The sequence below is a fragment of the Eretmochelys imbricata genome, chromosome 8 (genome assembly GCF_965152235.1).
Source record: "Eretmochelys imbricata isolate rEreImb1 chromosome 8, rEreImb1.hap1, whole genome shotgun sequence".
NCBI classification, from domain to species: domain Eukaryota; kingdom Metazoa; phylum Chordata; order Testudines; family Cheloniidae; genus Eretmochelys; species Eretmochelys imbricata.
In genome coordinates, this window is record NC_135579.1 from 52,729,902 (window position 1) to 52,746,597 (window position 16,696).

General features: G+C 52.8%; 1 protein-coding gene across 1 annotated transcript in view; it reads left to right on the forward strand.

Annotated features, from left to right (window-relative positions):
* The window catches only part of QSOX1 (quiescin sulfhydryl oxidase 1), a 39,669-nt gene extending 32,107 nt beyond the window's left edge, over positions 1-7,562 (forward strand). The window contains exons 11-13 of the mRNA XM_077825345.1: positions 599-775; positions 2,209-2,447; positions 2,577-7,562. Coding sequence (XP_077681471.1) covers positions 599-775; positions 2,209-2,447; positions 2,577-3,137 — 977 coding nt within the window. The 3' untranslated portion in view covers positions 3,138-7,562. The remainder of the gene's footprint in view (positions 1-598; positions 776-2,208; positions 2,448-2,576) is intronic.
* Positions 7,563-16,696: the final 9,134 nt, after the last annotated feature.

Genomic DNA, 16,696 nt, shown 5'->3' on the forward strand with positions numbered 1-16,696 from the left:
ACCTTATCGTCAATCAGCTGTGCATGGCGCTCTCTCCTGCCCCAGGGCCAAGGGCGCTGCTGTCTCAGCTCAGCCAGCCCCTCTGGCTCAGGGAGCACCAGACAACAGCTAGCAACAATAGTATCTAGCTCTTCTGTAGTGTGGCTCTCTAGTGACAGCTGAACACTAGCCCCAGGGCCTGCTGGGTCACAGGGGATGTGTCTTAAACAGGACATACAAGTCCGACTGCCGAGCCAGCCTTTGGCGTCTCTGCTGGTCTCCCTCAGGATCCCCTTGCCCAGCCTGGCTCATGGTGCCATGGTGTCCCATGGTGCTGTGCCAGCATCTCCCAGTGCAGGTGGGGCTGAATGCTCTAAGCGTGTCTCACTCCACTGGAAGCCCCATGCTGGGCCCCACAAAGCCCTCTCAGTGTAGCTGAGGCCCCCTGCTCCGTGGTGCTGTGATCCTGAGCTGGCTGGTCCCGTGGACCCACCTGGCCTTGGATTGCTAGCACTCTGGCAAGAACCTGGCAGGCACAGTGCCTCTCTGAGTCGCCAGGGTTTCCCCAGCCAAGCGTGCCAGGGTTTCCCCAGCTGAGCTGTCTCGCCTCCCCCTCCAGGCCCCCTCGAGGTCCTTGGCGCTATGCGTGGCTACGTCTGGTCCTTCTTTGGCTGCCGGGAGTGCGCTCAGCACTTTGAGGGCATGGCAGCGGAGTCCATGGACAAAGTGAGAAGCGTGGACAAGGCAGTCCTCTGGCTTTGGTCAAGACACAACAGGGTCAACGCTCGACTGGCAGGTAAGGGGGGGGTCCTGCTGGCGAGTCTGGCGTTGGCCAAAGAAGGAGGGGTGCGAGGCGCCCGAGGGAGAATTTAGCCCCCAGTGCAGGGGGTCCAGACCCTCTGGCCATATCTGAGGAGGGATGGGGGACAGGGTCATGGGGACAGCTGAATGCAGGGGGGGTTGGAATTTGAGATGAACCTTGTGAGCCGGCTTGTAAAGCACAGGCCGGGCCTGACTCAGCTCCCTGATAACGCCATGCCTGCCCTGCCACCACTGCGCAGTGAGGGGACGTCTCTCCTCACAGGCTGATAACCCCAGGGGAAGCTGGGCTGAAGGGTGAAGCCTGGGGCACAGGGAGCTGTGAGAGCGCTCTGCCTGCACGCCACGGGCCGGCTTTGTTCATTCATTTCTCCTTTGAAAGCAGGAGGCGGGCAGCCATGGGTTAACTCTGCAGCCTGGCAGGGGTCTGGTGGAAGGCCGTGGGGAGGGATCGCAGACCCCCGAGGTGAAGGGAACAGGCAGCTGGTGGTGCTGAGCCAGAGACTGCCCCAGAGAAGCAGTTAAATCTTATCCGGCTTCCCACAGGGGGCTTTAAAAGCTGCCATGTGCCCTGGGAGGACCCTCCTCCCAAGATGATTCTCCAAATGCTCCATTCGCATGCAGATGCTGCCCCTCCTCCTGTAGAACAAAATTCAGGGGAGCTGGGACGAAAGCAGCTGGCAGCTGAGAAGGAAGAGGGAGCGAGAGTGGCTGGGCAGGGGAAGGAAGCGGGGAATGACTTCCTGCTTGTTGGTGCAACCTTCCCTGGCAGGGGGACATAGCACCCTCCACTCCAGCTCACAGCATTCACCTGGAACCTCCGTGGCCCAAGGATGTGGCCCAGGCTGACACCCAGGGACTCTCTGCCAGGGAGAGGGCAGAGCCCATTGAAGCCTGGGGGAACCTGCCAGCATTTGTCCCATTGTGGGGTGACTGTCCCTGCTCTGGTTGGTCATTTGCGGGGCAAGGGGGTGGAGAGGAGACTCCCAAGTTTCCAAGGGCTGCAGCTGTCGGCTACGAGAGCCTGTTCTTGGCACTAGGGTAGGCTGGGGGTTCTTACACGCCCGCTCCCTAACCCCCAGGATGGCTGAAGGGCAAGTGAGCAAGCAGAGCTGCTCCTGCAGGCGAGTTGTGCATGACCTCCAAGTCAGGGTGATGTGCAGACCCCTCTGGAACTGCGCCCCTTGCTGGGAGTCCCACACTAGCAAGGTGCGAACAGGCTAAGGTTGGAGGGCTTTGGGCAGGTTTGGGGTGTGTCTCTAAGATCCGTAAGGCACAAAGGCTACTCCCCTTCCTTCAGGGCTTATTGGGAGGGTATTAAATGCTGTGATTATTGTACTGGGATCGTCCTGCTGCTGGAGCCCCTGGTGGGACTGTATCTGAGGCCTTTGTTCCATCTGACTTATCCAGGTACCGAGACGGAGGACCCTGAATTCCCCAAGCTGCAGTGGCCTCCCCCAGACCTGTGCCCTCTGTGTCACGGCGTGGTCAACAGGCGCCACGTGTGGGACGAGGCAGCCGTGCTGCGCTTCCTCAAGGCCCACTTCTCCCCGGCCAACATCATCTTAGACTACACAGAGCCTGAGATGGTGCTGGTGGTCAGGCACAGCCGGGAGGCAAAGGAGGGAGCTGGAGAGAGGGCCATGGGTGAGGGGGAAGAGAGAGGAGAGGCGGAGGAGGAAGAGAGAGGCGATAATGGGAGAGGGGAGGAGGAAGAGAGAGGCGATAATGGGAGAGGGGAGGAGGAAGAGAGAGGCGATAATGGGAGAGGGGAGGAGGAAGAGGAGGACGAAGGAGAAGAAAGGAGACCAGGGGAACCAGAGGCCGCAGGGGTGGGAATGGAGGTGGGTGGCTCGGAGAGACGAGGCTCCTCAGGGCCACGGAAACCAAGCATCGTCCGGATGAACCCCAAGACACAGGAGCTGGAGGAGGACATTGTGGACCTGGACAACTTTAGTGAGCTGCACTACAAGAGCAAAGCCCTGAAGGCCGCAGCCGTGGCGGCCAACAAGCAGTGGCGGCTGAGCAAGAGGGACACCATCCCGCTGCTGCTGGCGGACGACAGCCACCAGGACTTTGACTACGCCGCGGCCTGGGAGCGCTTGAGGCGGCGGGGGCGGGGCTCCAAGCAGCTCATCAGGGCCCTGGAGGAGGATGAAGGGGACGCCCTGACGAGGAACCATTGGTTCCGCATGCTGGGAGTGGGCTTCTCCCGCCTGGACCTCAGCCTGTGCATCGTCCTATACTTCCTCTCCTCCATGTGCCTGCTGGGCATGTACACCTTCTTCCGCATGCGCACGAGGCTCCGCAAGGGCCGCCCCGGCTTCCCCACGGCTTGAGGCTGGCGGGGGCGCTGGCGGGGTGGGGGTGATGGTACAGGGCAAGTGCAAACGATTCCTTCCGGGGCTCTGTGGCTGGAGAAGCATCAGACTTTCTCCACGAGGGTTGCTAGGGCAGTGGGTGCAGCTGGACAGTTTCTGGATCTCACCACTGCTGGCTGCATGGACATGGGGCCGCCCATCAGATAGATGTGGCAGGGTGTTCTTCAGGGATCCAAGAGCCTTACCAAGCCACCCGAGCTCCTCAGAGACCTCGCGTGGAGCCGCTTTCGGGTCGGGGTGGAGGGCTGGAGGACGGAGTGAACTGGGAGAGGTGGGGGGAGTTCTAGCTGCCTCCCTGCTTACAGTAGCTCAGCCATTAATAAGGACTGGGGGGGCCTCCTTTCTGGTCTGGAGCTGTGAGCAGTTTGCCTTTGATCAGTCGTGTCTCTCTGGGCTGATTTATCTGCCCTGGGCGGAACTTACCACCCCTCTGAAAGCGAGCTAGAGCTGCAGCGTAGAAGGTGGCCAGACCTGTTCTTTCTGAACTGGGTTCAAAACCTCTTCAGCGCACACCAGGCCTGCATTACAGCTCCAGCTACGCTATCAGTTTTCCCCATGTAGAACCAGCCCTTTGGGGTTAAACCACTAGAGTTGGGGCGGGGGAGGAGGGGGAATTGAGACAGCCAGGCTTAGTTAATACAGGATCAGATTGCTGTGGGGTCACTAATGCTTCTTGTGTTTTGTGATTGGTTGGGCCAAGAGTTAGATCAGACTCCTTTCCAAATTCCCACCGGTCAGACAGACCAACTGGTACCACTGAGTAGGGGGCCAGGATGGCGTAAGGGTACTGCACAGCCTCTGCCCCCATCGCTAGTCCATCTTGGCTCAGTGGCGATTGCCGTCTGGCAGTTGTTCCATGCAGGGGGGTTGAATGCAGCTCCTAGCGCAGCAGGATCCCCGCCACAGAAAGCCCCCAGCAGTAACTGCACCCTTAGCGCTCTCAGCAGAGAAGGAAAGGGTTGAATGGGCTCAGATGCGATGCTCATCACTTGTCTCTAGACGTGGTCAGGGTTAGAGGATGCTGTGAGAGCTTGCACACCCATCGCCACTGCAGTAGCTGGGCTTTCCTGCCTACGTGTCAGTCCCGCTCTGCGAGTTCTCATCCTGAGTTGCAGTGGGAGGGCAGGGAAAGAGTGAAAACCTGATCTGTCAGAGGCTGCCCCCTAAGTTCCAGGAGCAGTGAGAGCCCAGGGGTGCAAAGCTAGCAGAGGGAATAGCACAGCTGCATGCCCTGGTACTGTTTCCTGCTGCACCGTGGTGAAGGTGAATCCAGCCCCAAGCGCCCAGGCTGCCCCAGAGGGTGTAGAACTTTCCCTTTGCCAGATGATTCCTTCACTCTTGTAGGCCAGGATCACTAATCCATTCACCCCAAGGTGCTCTTGCACTATGCTCAGTGTAGGTGACAACCCTCCCCCCCCCCCCCAAATAAGGGACTGCAGTGCCACTGGCTAGAGATATGTGTAACACAGACAGGTGCTGAGGAAGTTGTGTAGCCAGAGTTAAGCCAGTTCACCTTAATCCTGACCTGAAACACTCCCCCCCGCCCCATGTACTATTTGTGTCACGAGCCACTGTGCTCCTTAGACTAATGCATCTCAATCCTATCTTGAAATACCACCTGCTCCACACTCTTGGGTTCCTCCTATGCTGGCTCTGCATTCGTGAGAGAGACCGAGAGAAATGGCCACAGGGGTCAGACTCACCAATTGGCATCTGGCTTCTGAAGTTCAGGGCTCGTAGGGGAGGAGTCGCTGTGTTAAATGAGAACAGCTGTTACATCCAGCCTCCCTGCAGCCCAGAGCACGCTTGGGCACAGAGGTGGGTGGGAAAGGACATGGACCCTTGGTCTGACCACAGACCGTTCTGCTGGAGCATCTAATTCTGTGCCACCTTGGCCTGTCATGTGGGTGAGGCTGTCCCCAGCCTTCTCCTGAGTATGGGTGTGGGGGAGGAGGGTATTAGTGCTGGCAGGGTTCTGTGTCAGTCTGTGCTGTGTTTCACCTGCTGGGGACATGCTCGGGCCAACGGGTCATCTCTCTGAAAGTCTGTCAGGCAGATTTGCTGCTATCCTCATGCTTTAACATTAGAAGTGGGAGGAGGTGGGGAGCCTTGCCCGTCTCCCGTCTCTCCCCCCCCCCCCACATATTATAGTGTTTATGAAACTGGGAGGAAACTGGAACGCTTCCTTTTGGCACCCTGGGTGGGGCCAGCCTTAGAGCCAAATTCCTCTTGTACAATAAAAAGCCATAGAACATACCAGGAAGTCTTGTGCTGCTCCATTACCCCACTCTGTTCCCACCTGTTTCAGCATGCACGTATGGGCGCCTCCATTAGGGTTCCCGGCCACGCATTTGGGTACTGTGTTTCGGTCTCACAATCCCAGCACCCAGATGCACCTGGGTGCTTGTTCAATACTGGGAATATCCCCGCCCACATCCTTGTACAGTGAGCACCATCAGCCCGGAGCATTTGATCTCTGACCCCTGGTGTTAGCGCACCTCACCAGCCTGCAGATGATTGTCACTTTGTTCAACCTTTCTATGAAACCCGTTGTACTGGAGTCACCGTTGAGCTGAGGAAAGGGAATCCTAATGCAAATCATGGCACTGCAAGAGTTGCTTAACTTATCCCCAGTCATTCGCCAGCTCTTTGTGGCTTCCCATCCTGTCCTTTGGTTTGTGCATTGTTTTGAGTGAGGTCTGCAGGGCAGGGACTGTCTAGCACTGTGCAAATGACCTTTGGGCTGGTGGGATCCAGAAGCTGGCTGCCCAGTGGGTGAAGGAGCATTTCTTTTTGATTGTTCTGAACATAGCTCCTGGTACCATCCAAGTAACCCCAGGTACCCGTAGGCTTTCTTCAAAGGGTGCATCCAACTAGTTACAAGTTACAACCAAGCTTTTCAAAAGTGACCAGGGATTTTGTTCAGCCTGCTTGAGAGGCCTCGAAAGGGCCTGACTGTCACAGGCTGAAAATCCTGCCCCTTTCAAGGCATGTCCAGTTTAACATCTGAAATCACTGGTCACCTTTGCAAACCTTGCCCTACAGGACCTGCTGGGTTTGCTCTAAGGCCTTGTCTGTGCTGTGGTTTTGTGCTCCATTGCCAGCCGGAAAGCCAATGTAGATAGGCTGCCTGTGCTTCTGCCACTGTGGCATCTGACCAGGTCAGATAGCTGTAAAAATGCTAGCAGCCGATCTGTACTCACACCACCACTGGCGGGGCTCCTACAGCAACGATGGGTGACAGCCAGCCTGCCCCCCTGTGGACAAGAGCTAGGTTTTTATCATCTCTGCCCCCCCCCTTTTTTTGTTTGTTTCTTTTTGCATCCCAAAACTGGGGAGGAGGAGGGGAGGGACTGGTGCCTGGAAATGGGGACTGCCCTGGAATATGGGGTGTGGGGGGGAGCAACCTATGATCACTCTCCCCATCCCCTACTTGGTGCTTGAGAACATCTCCTGCCCTGAGCCTCTCTGCTTCTTCCAGTGTAGCCTGGACTTGCTTTTGGGAGTGGTGAGGCTCCTGTGGCTCTCCCTTCCCTGGGCGTGTGCTGTCCTGATGGATCTGACCTAAGCCTGCTGGGATGTTTCTAAAGCCCAGAGTGGGATAGATGAGTTCTTTGCTCCTTTCCGAAATGTGCCTTTTAAAAAAATCTGGACTCCTGAGCTACAAAACATTGGCTCTGAGATCACCTGTGGATTCCTCCCTGATTTTCACTAGGTTACCTTCCTTTTGCCATCTACAGGCTGGAGCTGGGGGACTAGCTTGCTGGGCTGCTGGATTTTGGATGGGGCTTGGAATGTATCTGAGCTTCCCAGGACTGTGCCCATGAGGAGCTATGCTAGCCCACTCAGAGCTACTAATGGGCATCCCTCAACCCTCTGGAGTGGCTTGCTGCATGCCTGGTCCTTGATGAGCTGGTGTCTGTGAATGGAAAATAGCCACTCAAAGGAATTCTGACATCACATGATGGGGTCACACATGCCCTTCCATGTTGCCTGACATTATGGGTCTTTGTGTGTCACTGGAGAGAATAGATTCCTTTGGGAAGGGAGAGGGGTGCTGCATCATTATCTATCTCAGCCAGTCTGCTGTAAGGGGCAGAGCGGCTTGCCCCAACCTAGACCTTTACCTCAGTGTGTTGCCCCCAGGCTGAGATCTGTGGAACGCTCTGCTCCAGGATGGGAGGAGGAGAAACGTTTTTCTGTAGTTTTGTCACAAGAGGTTGGTTTGGTTTCATTTTCTTCACTTTCAAAGTGGTGGTTGGTTTGTGCTCTGTTCCCAGTGCCAGGCTGCTGTGGCAGAAGGAACTGGGGTTTCTGAACGCGGTGGCTGCTTGTGTTAATGGAATAAATTATTTTTGCTAATAAATGTTCTGCTTTGTTGGATCACGTGTGTCTAAAGTGTGTTGAGTGTGGGTCTGAACTGCTGTGATGCAGAACAGCAACACAGGGCGTGACCCTCTCTGCTGAACTCCAGTGGGGCCAGCCAAGGAGCTCAGTGGGCTAGGGACCAGCCCACTTTTCCTTCATGCCATTTTTACTCATCTCTTCTCCACCTAACCTCTCCTTGTGCCTCCTGTTCCTGGCCTCCTTTCACTAGCCCCCTCCTGGCCCTCTGACCACCTCTTTTTGCATCCCTAGTGCATGTGTGCTACTGACCACGTTCTTGGCTTGGGGGTGGGGATCTGAGGAAAGACTTCTGATTCCCCTCTGTCAAAAGAAATCCATGCACATCCCTACATCTCCTCTGTCTGTGCAGGATCCTCCAGTGCATCGGCCCTCCATACCCAAGCCTTGGCTCAAAGCCAGGCACCACACTGCATCATTTGTCATCTAAAGTAGCAACCATTTTACAAGGAGCATAGCCTTTGATTTCCCCCCCCCCCCATGCTCTGCTCCCCTCTGCCATGTTCTGTCCCAAAGGAATTTAAAGTCCTATTTCCCCCATGCACCAACTCCACCCGGGAAGGGCCAGGAATAGCCTTCCTTTCCCTCCCTGTTGCCTGGTTTGAATCCAGCAGAAGCTTTGCATCACTTAGCCTGGCCTGGCAGAGAGAGGATGGCTCAGCTGTTTTCAGAGTTCCATCCTGGTTGGCTGGAGACTAGCCCAAGGCACTCGGATGCCCATTGCTCTCCAGCCCTTAGCATCCCAGCAGCACTGAACTAAGCACAGGCACCTCACCTGGCCGTTTCTAGTTGGTCTCCCTGGCTGCCAGGTGCTCGCAGTGCTGCCCTGATATTGGAGCAGTAGGTTGGCTGTTGCAGGTGGTTCTCCTGAATATGAGACTAGCACGCAGGTGTCTTTGGTCCTTGATGAGCAGGGAATGAGAAAGGGGAGAGGATTATTAATGGATTATGGAGCCATTCACCTGTCGCCAGCTTGATTCTACTTTAGGGGGCTGTCAGGGCCACACCTGGTTGCCTGCTGTTCATGGCCCTGTGTCCGTTGAGCTGGTGGGGCTCCATTCAGCTCCTGATGGACAATTCATGTCACTATTGTCAGCACAGGCCAGATCCTGATGGGGCTTCCTAGCCTGAGCCACCCGCCCACCCTAGCGTGAGTCCTGCAGGTTGTGGTGAGGCACCTTAGTGGGGTGGGGGAAGCTTGCCCCTGCTCCTGGAGCTGTGGTGGAGGAAAGTAGAGGAGTTCTCTCTCCCCCTCCCTCCGGGCTGGCCGCCTCTGGTCCCTTTCAACAGTTCGCTTCAGAGCGGCACCTGAGAGGGGGCTCTGCCGTGGCGTATGGACTCCTCTGCAGCACTGTCAGGGCAATCAAATGCCCTTGCCCCAAATGGGGTGTGTGTGTGGGGGGGGGGAGGCCTGGATGTAGGGTGAGGAAACACCAGAAACCATTTTCCCCATCTCCCCGTGGGCATGCTGGGCACTGTTGTCACCAGGTGCTGTTAGTACCCTCTCTCCAGGGATGGGCGTGTGCTTCTTCCCGGGATGCTGAGCGTGGAGGTTGGGGCAGGCAGCATGTCCTCCCTCCCCACTGTGCATCTTGCTGGGGCTTTGACTGTCTTGGTTTGTTTTCTAAGGGATTGAATGAACTGATGTTGCCTCCTCTTGTTTGCACTGTGGCCCCCTTCTCCCCATGCCCCACCTCTCCCCAGAGCTGCTGGCCCCATTTCTCCTGCCCTTTTATCCTTGTTACAAATCATTAAGGAAAATGGTTGTTTTCCAGAGCTGGTCCCGGGCCATCTGCTCCCCTGGCGCTGGCTAAATCCTCCTGTAACAAATTCATTGGGATTACGCCGGCCTCCTCTAATCCTGGTCCTCCCCCCGCTGTGGGGGATTTAAAAGGATTAGAGACCGGCTGATAATAAACTTTATTAAGGGGGGCAATGGGTGTCAATCCGATTTGGAGCCTTTTTTCTTGACATCTTCACTTTGCTCAGGTGGGGGTAGGGGAGACCCAGATGTACCACAGGAAGCAGGGTGCGCTGGCTCTGGGTGGTATGGGGGGAAGGGGGACCTGGTTCCTTCACTCTGTGCCTCACACCTGCTTAGGGCCTGTTTGGGAGCCAAGGGCCACTGTTGGCTGTGGGAAGAAGGCAGATGGGAGGGACAAGCAGTGGAGAGTCTTTCCCCCTTTCCCTTCCTCTCTCTCCACCTGCCCCTTTCTCTCACTCTTGTTTCTTCTTTAAATCCTTACTCCCCACCTGTGTCCCTTTTCCCATCTCTCTCTCTCTGCTCCCCACCTCCTGGGGGCTCTGTCTAGTGCCCACCCCCACCCACGCACTCAAAGCAGCACAGGAGGTCCCCCTCCTCGGGGAAGGAAGGGTTGCCATGTGGTTAAGGCACAGGCCTGGGGCTCAGGTGTTCTGGGTTTGGTTCTCTGCTCTGCCACCAACTCCCTCTGTAGCCTTGGGAAAATCATAGAGTCCTGTTTCCCTGAACACAGCAGGAATCAAACAGTTTCTGTTCTTCAGGAGACAATTTCTTTGCTCACCGTTCCAAGCCACTTTCCAGCCAGCACTTAGCCCAAAAGCTCTCCCTACGCTTTTCACCAGGGTCACACTTCCCTGATTCTCTGAGGCTCCCTTGCTGCTTTCTCTGTGTGCTTCTCTTTCTCTTTCTTTCTCAGATGCACATAAACCTCACCCACCCAGCCCTCTGCATTTACACTCCGCCCCAGTGAAACCCTCCGCCCACATAACTCAGATTCCTGAGCAGCCTGGAAAGTTGCCTGTGGCTGTGCAGTGACTCATATTGTTTCAGCTATCTCACTCCATAAAGCAGTGGACGTGCTTCTTGCATGGATCCTGAATGAAGGCTGTTATGCCCATTACCCGTTTTCCCTAACCCGCAACATAACTGTACACCTGTTGAACCCTGTACCGTACCATCAATACCCTCTGTATGGGTTGGGGATAAAGTATCAGCCTTTCCAGCAAAAGGTATTTAATCTAAGCCTGTTTCCACCTGCCCTCCTTCTGCCAGTGGGGAAATCATCCTGATGAAATGGAGAAAGCAAATGCCTCAATCTCCCCTTTGCAACACCCCCCCCACACACACTGCTCCCCCAGAATTTAGGTTTTGCCGGAGGCCACAAGGGAAGCCTCCCATGGGAGCATCGTGTTAAGCTCTTGGCACATCTGTACAAAGCCCGTGGACATGCTGGCTGCCCTGTATCCAGAGAGAACGTCTGCCAGGGGCTGTGTGCCCCAGACACTATTCATGTCCGTCACTGCCCCTCCCCGGCCCTGTGATTGATAGATGGGGTGGGTCCTCGTCATTAGCAGGGCTGCTGCTGCCTCTGTCGCCTTTCACCCTGATTTCCCCAGGGCGCCTGTGAGAATTATCTATAAACCTAAGGGGTCCTCCCCTCCCCACCAGCTGGTCCCCTCTTCCATCAAGTGGGCAGGGCCGAGGGGAAAGGAGGGCTGCTTTGAGAGTGAAATACCCCAAGTTCAGCTCCAAGCATCTCCCAGCCAGCTGCAGGGGACAGTCCCTGAGCTGCCTTTTTCATGGGTTGTTTTAGCAGCGAAATGCTCATGGCTAAGAGTTGGAACCATTTGTGCTGGCTGCTGTTAGTGTCAGGGCAAGGCAGTGGAGTGGCTGCAAAGTTCTCCCCCGCACGGCTTAATGGCTTCTTCCAAGCATTACGCTTGGTGTCCAGCTTCATGGCAGAGACCTGCTGGGGGGTGCCCACTGCCTTGTGCCCAGGCTGACTTGCAAACTGCACCCTGAGTCCAGTTAGCTCCCGGAATGCTACACACCGCTGAAGGGCTGCTGCTCTTTACAATCCCGACATGTTGCATGGAAAAGGCGGGTTATGATGGGCGCTGCTATTGTCCTACTTAAAGCAACAGCTGATTTAACGGAAAGGAAGACTCAGCTCAGCTTGTCTGCCTGTGCATTTAGTACTGGTGAGAGATGCTAGACAGACAGACCTGGAGATGGGAGTCCTGGACTCAGACACAGCTTTCGCAGAGCACCCTGCTCTGCTTTACCCTTGCCAGACTGCCTCGAGGGGGTGACAGGGATGATGCCATCTCCAGCCTTGCTCAGATTATCAATGTGCACAGTCCACTGTGCTGCATTGTCCAAAGGGGCCACTTGTGTTTATGATGCAAACACCTGCCCTGTGGGGTCTAGCAGCTCATGTCACATAGGCCCCCCCCCCCAAACAGCTATTAATGACATGGTCTCACTATGAATGGACAAGCAGTAAGTGACATCTCTCCTTGCAAGTCCCCTCAGCCAAGCAGGGGTCCCTGGGTAGAGCAGAGTGAAGAACTGATATTTCGGTTTGGTGGTAGTTCCGAAAAATTGGGGAAAAAAATTCAGTTTTTGGCGAACCAAATCTGAAATGTTCCTGAATTTTTGGTGAATCAAAAGTCTGTTTCAGGTCTGTTCTTGAGCATGGGGTTGTGTCCCTGACTATCTTGGCTAGGTATCATTCATCACATTATCTAATTGTTTTTTTAACCTGGTTATACCTTTGGCCTTCACAAGTTCCCCTGGCAATGAGTTCCACAGGTTGACTATGTGTTGTGTGAAGAAGTACTTTCTTATGTCTGTTTTAAATTTGCCGCCATGCATTTCATTGTATGAATGAATGGTTCATGTGAAAGGATAAATAACCCTTTTTCTCCACATCATTCCTGATTATAGACCTCAATCATAGCCTCCACGAGTCGTCTCCTTGCTAAGCTGAGTTTCAGAGTAGCAGCCGTGTTAGTCTGTATCCACAAAAAGAACAGGAGTACTTGTGGCACCTTAGAGACTAAGGTGACTAAGAGACTTAGATGCATCCAAAGAAGTGGGTTTTAGCCCACGAAAGCTTATGCTCAAATAAATTTGTTAGTCTCTAAGGTGCCACAAGTCCTCCTGTTCTTTTTGCTAAGCTGAACTGTTCAATTCTTTTTAATCTCTCCTCACCTGGAAGCTGTTTCATACCCCTCATCAGTTTTGTTGCCCTTCTCTGTATTTTTCCAATGATAATATGCTTGTGGTTTTTTGAGATGGGCTGAGAACTGCATGCAGTACTCAAGGTGTGTGGGTGTATCATGGATTTATATTGTGGCATTATGATATTTTCTGTCTTACTATCTAGCCCTTTCCTAACGGCTCCTGACAGTCTATTAGCTTTTTTGTCTGCTGCTGCACACTGAGCAGATGTTTTCAGAGAATTATCCACAAGGACTCCAAGATCTCTATCTTGAGTAGCAGCACATTTAGACCCCCATCATTTTGTATGTAGCGCTGGGATTATGTTTCCCAGTGTGCATTACTTTACATTTATCAACATTGAATTTCATCTGCCATGTTGTTGCCCAGTCACCCAGTTTTGTGAGATCGCTTTGCAGTCAGCTTTGGACTTAACTATAGTGAGTAATTTTGAATCAACTGCAAACTTTGCTACCTCACTGTTTATCCCTTTTTCCAAATCATTTATGACTATGTTGACCAGCACTGGTCCCAGTACAGATCCCTTGAGGACCCCACTATTTACTTCTCTCCACTGTGAAAACTGACCATTTATTCCTACCCTTTGTTTTCTAGCTTTTAACCAGTTACTGACCCATGAGAGGATCTTCCCTCTTATTCCATGACCGCTTGCTTTGCTTAAGAGCCTTTGGTGAGGGACTTTGTCCAAGGCTTTCTGAAGTCCAAGTACATTATATCCACTGGATCATCCTTGTCCACATGTTTGTTGACTTCCTCAAAGAATTCTAACAGATTGGTGAGGCATGATTTCCCTTTACAAAAACCATGTTGACTCTTCTCCAACAAATCATGTTCATCTGTATGTCTGATCATTCTGTTCTTTACTATAGTTTCAAGCAGTTTGCCTGGTACTGAAGTTAAGCTTACGAGCCTGTAATTCCCAGGATCACCCCTGAAGCCTTTTTAAAAAATCAGCCTTACATTCCTATCCTCCAGTCATCTGGTACAGAGGCTGAATTAAGTGATAGGTTACATACCAATTAGTAGTTCTGCTATTTCATGTTTGAGTTCCTTCAGAACTCTTGGGTGAATACCTTCTAGTTCTGGTGACTTATTACTGTTTAATTGATCGATTTGTTCCAAACCCTCCTCTACTGACGCCTCAGTCTGGGACAATTCCTCAGATCTGTCACCTAAAAAAGAATGGTTCCGGTGTGGAAATCTCCTTCACATCCTCTGCAGTGAAGACCGGTGCAAAGACTTCATTTAGTTTCTCCACAATGGCCTTGTCGTCCTTGAGTGCTCCTTTTGCACTTCACTTGTCCCATGGCCCCACTGATTGTTTGGCAAGCTTCCTGCTACTGATGCACTTTAAAAAATTGTTGCGGTTAGTTTTTGTATCTTTGCTAGTTGCTCTTCAAATTCTTTTTTGGCCTGCCTAATTACACTTTTACACTTGACTTGCCAGAGTGTACGCTCCTTTCTATTTTCTTCAGTAGATTTCACTACCAATTTTTAAAGGATGTCATTTTGTCTTTAACCACCTCTTTTATTCTGCTGTTTACTCATGGTGCCACTTTTTTTTGTTTCTCTTACTGTCTTCTTTATGGGGGGGCATACATTTTGTTTGAGCCTCTATTATTGTGTTTTTTAAAAGTTTCCCTGCAGCTTGCAAGCATTTTATTCTTGTGACTGTTCCTTTTCATTCCCATTAAACTAGCTTCCTCATTTTTGGATAGTTCCCCTTTTTGAAGTTAAATGCTGCTGTAGTGAGTTTCTTAGGTATTTTGCCCCCTAAAAGGATGCTAAATTTAATTACATTATGGTCACTATTACCAAGCGGTTCATCTCTTGGACCTGAGCGGGGAGTTGAACCTGAGTCTTTCACGTTTCAGGTGAGTACCTTAATCACTAGGCTAAAGGTTATGGGTGGGTGGGGGCACCATCTTCTCCTGCAGCCATTTTGTAAATAGCTGAAAAGGTTTGTGTCAAATTTGTGAATAGTTTGGGGTCGATCAAAACTAAACTGCAAGTCCAAAAACCTTTGCCTAGCTCGAGTCCTGGACAAACAGCTCAAGTCTCTGGAGGGCCCCCACCTTCTGGAGCGTTTTAGGTTATTCCTTCTGTCCTTTTTTCTCCAGTTAGTGAACTACAGAATCTTGAGTGGGCAGCAATTGCCCAAGAGCGAGTGCCCAGAACAGCCTCCTCCCCATCCTCCTGAAACGGACAAAGGGACAGCACGTCTGCCATGGGAGCAGGACAAGGGGAAGGGTCAGAAAGGGATGGTGCTCAGCTCATTAACCTGCATGGTGTGTGTTTCCTTAAACCAAGGGTCTCAAACTCAGTTTACCTTAGAGCCAGTGCCAGTCTTCAAATCCTCCCAGCGAGCCAATAATGTCACTGAAGAAGGTGTTCAGAAAAGAAAACGTTGATATTGTATTTTTTATTTTGAATTTCTTAGAAATAATAAAACTGTCATACAACTTTACACAATTCTTCCCCTGCCAGAGGGTTTTTAGTGTTTGCCAGACACCTGGCAATGCTTCAGTTCTGTCAGTTTGTTGATGTTTGGCCTCAGTGACTGAGCAGTCGAAACCGTCGGGATTGCAGCAAGGGGTGCATCAGATAGTTGTGTTCGGTATTTTGACTTATTAAATTATATTCATTGTGGAAAAAAGTGATGCTGCCTCCATGGCTGACTCTGCCCGGCAACTAATGATGCTGACACCATGGCTGACTCTGCCCAGCAACTAGTGATGGTATCTCTGTCCCTCTCCCCCAGCCAATGGGAGCTGCGGGGGGTGGCGCCTGCAGCCGAGATTGCCAGCAGCATGTCTGCCTGTGTCTCTCCTCCACGGGCCCCAGTGGGGAGGTTCTCAGGCCGCAGATGGCCCATGGGCCGGTACTTTGAGACCCCTGCCTTAAACTCTCTCTTCTGGGCCCTATTCCTGTTCTTCTGCCCTCCCATCTCCAGATCTTCCTGTTCGGGTCTCTCTCTCTCTCTCTCCTCCCCTTGGCACCGTACCCTTCTTTAAAAGGTAGTATCTTCTTTCCTCATCCTGTGTTTCCCTCATTCCATGCTATCCATCCCCCTCCTCTATCCCCCCCTCCACTCCCCCGGGTTGAGTTGTCTCTATCCACCTTGACCTCACCCTTCTGCTGATCTCTTTGTGCCACTTGCTTCCCCCTCCATTACATGGTCTCTCCATGATCCTCCTCCAGCCTTTCCTCTTCCCCCTCCCCCACCGCATCATCCAACCCTTTCTCACCCATAGTATCAGCTCTCCTGCTCTCTGGGGTTCATTCTTTGGATTCTTCCTCCTTCCCCTGAAGGGGGCTGCTGCTGAAAAAGGGGTGCTGTGTTTCTCCGCACACCCACATATAGCCTCTCTCCTGAGGCACGGCTCCACTCTCCAGCCTGGTGTTTGCTAATTGGTGCTGCTTCTCCCTGTCTCCTCACATGGGGTCTTGATTTTGGCACCTGGTGCCTCCACCCATGGTGACTCCTCTCTGTGCTTGGGCCACAAGGGGTGCTGGTCCATGGGACAATAACTAATACAACCCAGTACCCAAACAACAAAATATATTAATACAGGCCCCCACAAATGAAATGCCACACTCAGGAAGACCACTATAACACAGGCAGCTGTACTGGGGACAGGAAACAAAGGCTCTAGGGATGGAAAGGATTAAGATGAACTAAAATACTCACACATCAACAATGTAACAAATTCCACACCTCCCTACATTCACTGCTGTACACGACTCCTCAGCTATCTCCTTAGCACTGGCCCAGGGAGATAGGACAATGAGGATAAATCCTGCGATGAGTGCTGTGATTGCTGATTGGCTTGAACAAAAAGAAAGGCATTTCCTTACAGTATCTTCACGCCTGGGTGGGGTAGAGTCCTCTCTCAGCTGGAGTGCTGTGGTGGTCTTGGCTAGGTCAAGACAGCTGGCACTAGGTTGGCTCTCTGCCCCCACGCCCTGATTGCTGGTCTCCACAGGGCTGGAACTCCCTGATCACCTACTAAATCCCACAACAGTTCAACATCTCCCTTTGGGTGGAGAGTGGGAGTTGAGTATCCCCAGGCTGTGCTGCTCCTCTCCCCACTCCAAACCTAAA